This window comes from Colletotrichum karsti (genome assembly GCF_011947395.1).
Source record: "Colletotrichum karsti strain CkLH20 chromosome Unknown Scaffold49, whole genome shotgun sequence".
Classification (NCBI taxonomy): Eukaryota; Fungi; Ascomycota; class Sordariomycetes; order Glomerellales; family Glomerellaceae; genus Colletotrichum; species Colletotrichum karsti.
Genome location: NW_024065949.1, coordinates 105871 through 116188, shown reverse-complemented (window position 1 = coordinate 116188; position 10318 = coordinate 105871). Strand labels below are relative to the sequence as shown.

Sequence of the window (10318 nt, the reverse complement as noted above, 5' to 3'; positions counted from 1 at the left end):
ACTTTTTGTCGCCAGGCTAGGCCATCGACAGACATGATCAATAGAGCAGTATCAGAAATATCATTCGCACGTCGTTTGGGAAGGCTCAAACAATCAGTGATCCCCCGTCATTCCTATCCCGTGCGGTACCTGGCTATGAAGCGGAGCGCGACAGCTGCAAGCCTCAAGGCAGGGTCTCGGGACACCAAGAAACCTCGCCCAGCAGTTCCTGAATATCATCTCACCCCATCGGTACGAGATAAAGATGGAACCATTGTGTGGCCGGCGCCACAGGAAAAGATGGACGCGGCTAGGTCTTTCATACGCGAATGGTGAACGACCCTTACCCATCCCCGACTTGACGATTTATCGCACTCATGTTCTGACACAATGCAGCGTCGCCGCCGGCAAACCAACTCTCATCGTCCCGGACAAGGACGCAGACGGTTTAACATCCGGCGCGATCTTGCACCGCACCCTCAACCTCCTCGGCCTGGATTCTTCCCTTATCTCATCATACCACCCCCCGAAAGGCACCACGATCCACGACACCTCTGCGCGTCAAGCCATGTCATCGAGTAATCCGTCATATATCTTCGTCTTGGACCAAGGATCTCGTGACTCGCCGCCCCTCATAGATGGACCTCACCGGGGGATAGTCATAGACCATCATCACGCCCTCGAGAACGACCACCCAAAGGACTCACTTCACGTCACGGCCTGCAACTCGCCCCCGGTAGCCACCAGCTCACTTCTCACTTATCTCATCTGCAGAGAACTACACGATGGTGTTGAAGCGGCTTGCGACTGGCTCTGCGCCATGGGAACTCACGGCGACCTCGGCAACACTCTCAAGTGGGAGCCGCCATTCCCCGGCATGAAAGCAACCTTCAAAACGTATACCAAAAAGGCGATTAATGATGCCGTCTCGCTCATCAACGCCCCGAGGAGAACACCATCATATGATGTCCCGGGAGCGTGGGACGCTCTGCTTGCAGCCAACTCTCCCAAGCACCTTCTTGACAACAAGACGCTGCTGGCGGCGAGAGCGGAGGTGAATGCGGAGGTGGAACGCTGCACCCACACACCGCCCAAGTTCTCCTCCGACGGGCGGATAGCCGTCTTCCGGATCAATTCACAGGCTCAGGTCCATCCCGTCATAGCCACTCGCTGGGCGGGCCACCTCAACTCCTCAAAGTTGGAGGTCGTCCTGGTTGCGAACGAGGGGTATCTTCCCGACATGGTCAACTTCTCGTGTCGCATACCGCGATGTGCGCGGTCGAACGATCCGCCTGTCAACATCATCGAAGTGCTGAACGATGCGGCCGCAAAGGCTGAGAATGAGACGTTGAGGGAGAGGCTGGGGACTTCGTTCGCGAGGGGCCACAAAGAAGCGAGTGGGGGCATCGTTCCGAAGGCAGAGTTTGAAGAGCTGATGGCAGTTCTGGAGGTTGGGAAGAAGGTCGAGAGGGAGTCGCCGAAGAAAGCAAAGGAGAAGCCGGGGCAGGCGAATACGTTGATGAACTACTTTGGGAAGAAGTAGCGATGTGTTGAAACAGGAAACTGGAGGTGAACCACCATGTGAGAAACAACTAATGCAATGACGACGAGTTTCTCGATTTAAATTGGCCTCAGGAAGAACACTACATGTTCTTATATGAAGTTTCCATTCATTGTAATGGCCTAGTATGCTTATAATTAGCATCCTCCTTCTCATCATTGTCCAACTCAAACTATCATAAACATTGCCAATTCGTTGACGACCATCGCCTGCATGATTATTCTCCATCCTAGTACTTGCTCAGTCCATCAGAACCTCCAAGAATCGTCCTCGTCGCAAAGGTGTTGTCGGCGTAGCGGTTTCTGCATGTGTATGAACGTCGTATTTTCGCCTGTCTTGCCCGCGGGTCTCGTAGTATACCCCTCTCAGCAGTCTCCGAGTAGACTGCATTACGAAAAACCGAAGCATCTCGTGTCTGTGTATCACGATCTGCCTTGTTTTGCGGCCCGTCATGTACCCGATTCATCTAGCCGCATCCTGTATCGATCGTCGTCTTGAGGACAGTTGCCGCAGTCTTTTCCGGATATCTAGCATCCCGAGTTGAGTCCCTTCCCAAGCCATAGCAGCCTGTAACTCGCCCAAGACGACAGACTACCCTTCTATTCCATGCACGATCCCTGATGGTCTCCGAGTATCCCACGGCGTCGGTAAGACCTCTTGCACGTCGCCCAGTCACAGAGTGAGAGTCCGTTATAGTCGCCGGCGGGGCAAGTTGCCAGGCTTCGAAGCATGCTCGAGTAGACTCGCGTCGCCCCCGTCAACAGGGGCTTCCTGATGGTGGTGGCCGAACGAGCCGATGCTGACTCCCTCTCGTATGGAGCCCCAGGTGGCGCCGTGTCGTATGCCGAAGACGATGACCCATAGCACCACGACGGAGGCGATGAACGGGGAGAGCTTGACGATGAGAGACGAGATGGCCATTTTGGTTTGTGGTTTGTGTCGGTGGGTGGAATAGAGATGCTGGGAGTCGGTCGTGTGAAGGACTTTTTGGGAATGACGGGTATGGAGTTTAAAGATGCGTGGCATTTTCAAAGGGATAGGATGGACGAAGGGCGGGTGTATAATCCCTAGCTAACGTGATTCGGGGGACTTGTCTCATTCAGCCCTGGGTCGGATGTAGTAGGCCCGTCCATATATTCCGTTATCGTCTAGGTTGGAAGAGGGCGTTTTCTTAGTCGCTGAACGATTGAACTGGACGACAATGCTGATGCTTTATTAGTTCGGACTGAGCTCATTGCATGTGCTTGAAGAGGAGCTTGCCTACAGATCCAACTCCAGGACGCCTCCAGCCGGGACTGAATGGCTGAGGCCTCTCCCACGATCAGAATAGAAAATTGCCGAGTACTGAAAAGACGAAGCCCAAGTTCCAAACACAGCGGTCCGCAAAACCAACTAACATCAAACTCCCCAGAAGATCACCACACCCGATCCCAAGTCGCGAACCCCGAGTGCCGATCAACAAACCCATCCCGGTTCATCACCGGCACGCCCATCCCGCCCCCGAACCCCTCCTGCAAAGACGCCGACGTCCCGGTCCCCATCGCCCTCCCGTACTCGCCGTATCTCCACTCCGGCTCCGGGGCCAGACGATACGGCCTCACTCTCCCAGTCGGGAAGCTCACTCGACGCACCGGCCTGTCGTCGATGCCCCGTGAATAGTCCCTGCGTCTGGACGGCAGCACCACTCTGAAACAGCAGAAGCTGCATTCACCCATTTTGAACCCCTGTCTTGGGATGTCAGCGAGGCGGTTGATTGAAATTTGATCGTTGCTCGGCACCTCGGGTATAAGGTAAACGACCCAATCTTGCGAAAAGTAACCAAAAAAGCTGTGATTTGTCAAAGGTAGCCACGGCAACTCGCCGTCTTACATCTTTCGTTTTCCTGGATGATACGGTGAATCGCGGGCGCCAGTCACGCGACGGAACCCCCTGATTCACTCGTTGCTTTTCACGTACCAGAAGCTGCGGACTGGCGGCTCGCGAATCTGACAGCATGTTTTCTTTTTTCTGTGCCAGAACCCCAGTCATGCAGCACAGTGGACTCAAAAGTACATATGCGAGGGGGAGAAAAGAAAAAGAAAGTTGTCCTCAATAGAGCTTCACCCGTCACCCAGCAACAATGTAGAACGAGACCGAATGCAGGTATCCTTCTCGAGGTCGTGGCGTCTCTCATCCGTCACGAAATTGACGCCATTAGGAGAAGCCATAGGAATAACTCCAGATGCCCAAAAGACGCAACACCGTTGAGATTCGGGTTGGGAAAAAAAGCCATCTCTCGCACTTGCACCTCGCACTCGGTTCGTCCGCCAAGCCCCACCCGGCTTCCCGCTTCCCCGGTAGAAAGAAGCCTGAGAGCGGGCCCGCCGATCAGGATCGCCCGCCAGGGTGGACACGCCGGGGCCCCCGCATCCGCGCCCATCACCAGTCCGGCTCGCCGCATCCGGAGCGACCAACGAAATCCCGTAGGGACAATAAGACCCCACTCGCAGCCCTACTGCGCGAACCCAGACGGGCTCGCCGATCTTCTGCTTCAGGTTAATCGAAGTCGACGGTTGGCGGCTTGGTTAGCGTCATACATGTGCTCACTCGGTCTTGGTTTCACCGCGTCACGGGGAGCAGATTGGGATGTGTGAACGTTGAGATTGTTGCCGTGTCAAAGCACGGGTTGGTATCAAATTTGAACGGGTATGTATGCCTAGAAGGTGATAATGATACAGATACAAATGGTACGCTGGATGACAACCAGCTCTGGTTTCTTATGTGACGATGCGTCTTAACGCCTGTTCCTGTGATTTTTCCCATGATCCCCATCCCATGATTTATGCCATAACCGCCTTGCGTTGACTGATGCGATGTCCCCAGTCGCGAATCTTCCTGACAAAACTCCGTTTCATAATGATAGGTTCAATGTTTTCCTTGACGCCGTCGAGGTCGTCGGTCTCAGCCGCGTTGTCGGCGGTGACTTGCTCCCCTCCCAGCTTGGTCTGTCGACGATGCATGAAAGCCGCTCCCGATGAGAACGTCCTCTTCGGCATCACCGGCGCCAACTGGGCCATAACTTGCTTCTGCGCCAGAGGCGGTCGGTTCAACTCCCTTAACTCAGTGGACGAGACGGGAAAGGTTGATACTCGCGCACGGTCACTAGCGTTGCTCATCGTGCGAGAATGGGCGGGTCGGGTCGTGCAAGCGGCTGGTGACGTGGTCGAAGCGGCCCAGCCTTGTCCGTGACGGAGCGACACCCAGACCGAGGTGACGGTGATGAGAACCCTCGTCGCATCGTCGATGGGATGTGTCTCTCGCTCCGTGCTGGAGAGAACGGACTGCGGCGATTGTGACGGCTCGTTGTCGCCACTCATGTCTGTGCTAAAGGGGCGGGTCGGGGGATAGCGACCAGCTGATTGCGTGACAGTCGTATAGCTGTCGAGAATTTCGAGGTTGGCGGGTGTCAGCGTCGCCATGACGGGATGCCTTCGCAACTCGGGGTCAAGAATGCTGAAAGTAAACTTGTAGTCTGTCGGCGCGGTAGGCGTCGCCGCTGCTGTGCAGGTCGCAGTGGAAAGCGGCCTCGCGGGTCTCTTTGCCCACCTTGCTGTGACGGTTCGACCGGCCTCGTCAACGTGCACGAAGTCGTAAGAGCCGTTGCTGGTAGGAATGGCAGTCCACACAGAACCATCGCTGAGCACAATCTCAGCCTGGTCGGCGGATTCCCTCCGCTCGCCTTCCCTGCGCTCCTTGAGTGGTGTGATGACAGCGACGAGGTCGCGCTTGTCAAGATCCTTTTCGTCGCCATCCGAGTCGTCCCCTGGCGTGTTATAGTCCTCGCTCCTTGCCAGAATGAGGCCGTTCATGCCCAGCTGGCCCTTTACCCGGAACATCTTGGGAAACTGTCGCGCAAGACGGGGGAAGATGACTGTGCCAGCAACCATGCTTGCAGGAAGCACGTCAATGGCGGGCATCGGTCGCTTGCCGTTGGAGAGTTGTTGAAGTTGTAGCAGAAGTCGTGGCCGTATCTGGACAAAGCGACGCTGCTTTGTGCGAAGCTTCGGTGGAGGGTATGCCAGAAGGAAATTGGTGCCTTGTCTCGCAGCTCGTCTCGACCTCTTCGATCGCTTTACTGTGCTGCTGTCGCTGATCTCTGATACCAAGCTACCTTCATCTTCACTGACGCCGTCGATGCTGAGTGTCGATTCATCAGCGACGACGGTAGGCTCCTCCTCGAAGCGAACGGAGAGATCCTTCCGCGGAAGAAGCTCCGACACAGGTCGATTTCGACGGACGCTCGGTCGTGGTGCCGGTGAAGGAGCTTGAAGAGAAAGGCGACGATTGACCCGCGGCGAGAGGATATCGGAGGACTCGTCGGTAGAAGTCGAAGAGCGAGGCAGAGCCGAAGCTCCTAATGACGATCGAAGCAAGATCCGTCTTCTTGCTGGTTGAGGGGCGTTTGTGGGTTTCTTGGAGTATTCGTGCCCATGCAGGCTGGCGCCCGAATGGAGAAACATGATGAATGCTAGCTCGAGGTGATGGTGATTGGTGACAAAGTCATGGACGCAATCGAAACGCAGGTGGTTCGAATCGCGATATTCAAGAACGCTGCAGCTTTAGTATGCTCCCCGCGTTTTCCCCCGTTGAATTGCAGCGTTGCAGCAGCCGGGCGGCGCAGGCTGGTGTACGCTTTTTGAGGGTGTAGGGATGCCGGTCCGGAAGTCGTATCCGTATGAATCGGGCGAGCTCTCCACTTCGAGGTTGGTCAGGAGGGGTGATGCAGCTCGCTTCTGCCGGAGCCTGGGTCGATCCCGCTTCGCGTCAAGGTGGTTAAATACCGCAGGTGCACACCGTCGATGGGTATGCCTGACGTCTGACGGATCGTCGTGGTTCAAACAAAAAATGGTCGACAGGACGACAGAGTGAACGGTTGCGGCAGAGGCGTAACCAAAGGCGGCAGAGAACAAAGAGAGGTGAAGAAAAAGGGGATGGTGAGACGAATATCCTAGGGGGTTTGGCAGGAAATGAGCGAGCTACAAGTACTGGTCTAGTGGTCAGCCCAGAGAACCGAGAACTCCTTCTACGTTGCGGCTCAGCGCGAGCTATGCTTTAAATTGGGATTAGACGGGGGGAGGGAGGCTTGATGGACTTGACAGGCTTGACTCGTAAGCGATCAGTGGCCCCAGGACCCAGTAATTGGGCGTCCGAGGCCGTGGGATGGGCTGAGCTGAGGTGACGAGAATGAAGAATGTTGTAAAAAGCCGGCTTACTTACTGGGAAGCGATGGAACAGCGGGTTGGGTCCAATAGGATGGAAGCCCGGGAGAATAGATGCTGGCGGAACCGGGGACAAGAAGCGGTGTTGGTCGATATGCAGCAGCGGCGTGGCAGATGGAGATGGCTGGTCGGGCTAGATGGCGAGGTCGGGAAGGGATGCTTCACCGCAACGAGTGAGGCGATGTTCGAGGGTGCAACGAGCGATGGGTGAGTAACTGAAGTGTGTGTATTCGGAGTTGTCGTCGAGTATCGTTATGTAGAACGCAGGTGAGTCTGGCCTCAGGCGGGTTGAAGAAGTTGATGTTGTAGAGTGGAAAAGTTGTGAGGGAAAGGTGGCCGCCAGGGTCCAGATAGATGTAAGTGAGGAAGAATGGCAAAAGAAAGGGTGCCGGGGCCGTGGAAGATGCGTCCGATCGGGCACTGTTGGATGCTCGGGGCCGTCAGGTACCTTATGTGGGAGACGGCGTCCTGGCAAGTGAGTACCCCCTCTCGAGTATGTATACTGCGTGGGTATTTGCTGGGTGTGGTGTGTGGTCGATGTGAAGTCACAAGAAGGAAGCTTCAGTCGTTTTGTTTGGTGTGCGTCCAGCCCAGTTGAGCTTGAGCTGATGGAGGGACGGAGCCGGAAGGGAAAGGATGATGGAGGGTCCCCTCTCTTTTTTCTTTTCTGGTATTTTCTCTGGCAGCGCAGTGTCCCGGCAGCCAACGCGATCGAGTATTCAGGGATGGTGTCTGTACCACAAGAGAATCCGTGGCAGTAGGGAAAGCGAATCTGAAGTTTTTGTGCCGTCCGTGTGAGAGGGATTCCCTGGCTTTTTGGCGATTTTGGAGGGGAGCAGTGGTCGCCGTTCGGTACGTACAGCAAGCAAGCTGGCTGGGACCCGTCTGTACGCGTGGCGTTGTAGTACTTGTTTTGTTTCTTCTTGTTCTTGGAGGGGACGGGAGGATTTGAGATGAAGCGAAGGTGAAGAAAGTGTGCTACCTCTGGGGCAGGATCAGGGCGAACCAGTCTGCCAAAGAAGAGAGATGGAGAAAGAATTCGAGGTGGACAGAGGCAATGAAGATGTGAGGGAGAGAATTCAAGAGAAAGGGAAATTCGAGAGGAAGTGGGAGGGCGGTACGTAATATTTGGTGGACGATAGGCGACAGACCAGGTACCTCTCTCTAAAAGGGAAGTGACGACGATGGAGGAGGAGGACGACAAGTGCCAGTGGGGGTAGGAGCGAAGAGGGGAAGAGCAAGCAAGGCAGGCACCTCCTTCCCTGGCAATGGGGTTTTGAAGTGGCAGGCGCAGGTGCTGGGGGCCTGGGCCTGGGCAGGTGCTGGTGCTGGTGGTGGACTCTGGAGGGGAAAGAGCGGCGCGGTGCCACCGGTGCTGCTTCTTTTTAGGGGCGAACTCCCGCCAGTGCAGTGGATTGAGGTGCAGGTGCAGGTGCAGGTGCAGGTGAGCGACTGCCATCGTGAGCTAATATTGTGCTGTGCTATGCTGCCGTCCTGTGATGGCGCCTGCCAATTTGAAGTCGGTACCTGCGGTGTACAGCGGCAAGGAGCGGATCCAGGCGGTACGTACCGATGACATGCTGGGCAGCGGAGCCGAGGTACGTATCCTCACTCACAAGGGCACCTCGAAATCGGAATTGGAAACCAAGGGGAAGGACCGTCGAAATGACATTTGACATTCGACATTCGACATTCACAGGCACCACCATCGTGATGCATCATGCAGAGAGAGAGAGGCTCAGAGCAGGAATGGAGCCGACTGACTTCTAAACTTGTCCAGACTACTGAGATGAGGTGGCACTCCTGATATTCTCTTGATTGACATGACCACGCTCTAGCACGCAGTAGCGCGAACCCCGTAGCGTCCGCCAAAGTCTTACTTCGAGGCAACTAAAGCACATTATTTTGGCCCTCTCGTCTTGTCCAGTTCCTTTGCATTGTGTGTATTGTCTTGTCTTGACTTGTCTTGTCTTGCCTTGCTCCGGCCCCGTCTGGCCTGGCCGTTTGATTCCTCGCCATCGGGATCCCGTCTAGCCGCACTGTTGTTCGTTGTGTGCTGTGTTGTGTTGTTTTGTGTTTCTCAACTTGTGCTATGTCAACCGCCCACGGCATACACAACTTACCTCGCACCTCAAACTGAAAAACAGAATGTCATCGACTGGGTACCGTGGTTTGCCTCCACTTCGTCTCCTTCTCGGCTCGTCGGCGAACTGCGAGACCCCAGATCAGACGGACCGGGGTGAGTCGACGAGACTCGTTCGCTCGCTCGCACGCATCGCCCAACCTTTTTTGACCTCGTCCTTGTCTCCGTCCACTTGAGCAAAGTCTGGACTCTGGTCCCAAGTCCATGCTACTCTACGCTACGCCCTGCAGGTCTCGTCGCGACCTGCTATCTGGTGGGTGTGTAATCGTGCAGTTGGGCTCAACCAAAGGCTCCATCCATACAACATCAACCTTTTGACGGTTTGAGGCGACGCGAAATGGTTGTCGCCGCTGGTGGTGGTCCCGGCCCTCCATCGAACCCCGCGACGATTCGAACCTCAATTCTGTTGCCCCAGTAAAACACGGCTGCCGAGAGGGAGGTGCCCGGCGAATCGATGGCGGGCTCTCAATCTCCAGATCGTCCTGTTTTCTCGTCCGCAGGGCTGGGAATGACCATGGACCCGAGCTGCTATATTCAGCTTTCACACTCACTGAGGAAGGGTACCGCGCGTTTGTCTCTAGCCGTCCACGCGGGAGGGATATCCCGAGTGAGGCTACCGAGGTCGAGCATTGGCCGGCAAGCTTGCGAGCAAGGGAAGGCCTTGCGATCCGCCGCCGCGGCTTCGATGTAAACGACGCGCCGGTTCTCTAATTCAAATCCGCCGTCGTCCTCTCTTCGTTCGTTTCTCGTTCCTGATGGTCGTTAATGCGACACGTCAGGCTGCTCTCGCAACCCTGATATGCCAGACCAGACCACCCAAGGATTCGAGACGGCCGGACGTCAGTCAGATGCTCAGACCGCGATCCGGATCGCTGGATTCCTTCTCTGTAGTCTGCCGTTTCCGAGCCCTGGCCGCTGGAGCCAAGCGTGCCACCCGCGATCGGGCACTAGCCAAACAGACACTCAGGCTGCAGCTCGCGTGGTTTCCAGAGGTGTGACCGATTCGTACTCGGATTGGACGGCGGGTAGCTCGGGGCCCCCTTGTAGCCTCAGAGACAGGGAACAAGTGCAAGCCACTGCCAGCCAGTCCAAAGATCGCGCATGAGTTCACGTTCCAGAGCGCAGATGCCACTTACTGGGCGTCCCAAGAGCAACTGCCAGAGTCTTGTAAACCCTTAACCCGATGTTGTGTTGAGCGGGACTATGCCTTCTTGCGGACCCTGGGTTTTCTTTCATGCAGTGTGAGCTGGTAGCTCTCCCATAGAACCGACCCAGCGCAATGTGGCATGCATGGCTGACGATAGCTTCTGTTGGTTGCTGTATTAGCAGTTGTGGCTGTGGCTTGGGCTTGCCCGAGGCGTGAGATGGTTTGGTAGC

At 55.8% G+C, this 10318-nt stretch overlaps 3 protein-coding genes across 3 annotated transcripts; 1 reads left to right on the top strand and 2 right to left on the bottom strand.

The window, feature by feature from the left end:
* Positions 1–279: 279 nt before the first annotated feature.
* On the top strand, positions 280–1522 carry CkaCkLH20_11561 (single-stranded-dna-specific exonuclease; the record flags this gene model as incomplete). Its single annotated transcript, XM_038894275.1, has 2 exons — positions 280–311; positions 376–1522. 2 exons carry the CDS (start codon positions 280–282, stop codon positions 1520–1522), a joined length of 1179 nt encoding a protein of 392 aa, XP_038740350.1.
* A 708-nt stretch (positions 1523–2230) lies between these two features.
* CkaCkLH20_11560 (uncharacterized protein) lies at positions 2231–2461 on the bottom strand (the record flags this gene model as incomplete). The annotated part of the gene is made up of 1 exon (XM_038894274.1): positions 2231–2461. One exon carries the CDS (start codon positions 2459–2461, stop codon positions 2231–2233), a length of 231 nt encoding a protein of 76 aa, XP_038740349.1.
* A 1898-nt stretch (positions 2462–4359) lies between these two features.
* Positions 4360–6039, bottom strand: CkaCkLH20_11559 (uncharacterized protein; the record flags this gene model as incomplete). The annotated part of the gene is made up of 1 exon (XM_038894273.1): positions 4360–6039. The coding sequence occupies one exon, from the start codon at positions 6037–6039 to the stop codon at positions 4360–4362; it is 1680 nt and encodes a 559-aa protein (XP_038740348.1).
* Between the last annotated feature and the right edge of the window lie 4279 nt (positions 6040–10318).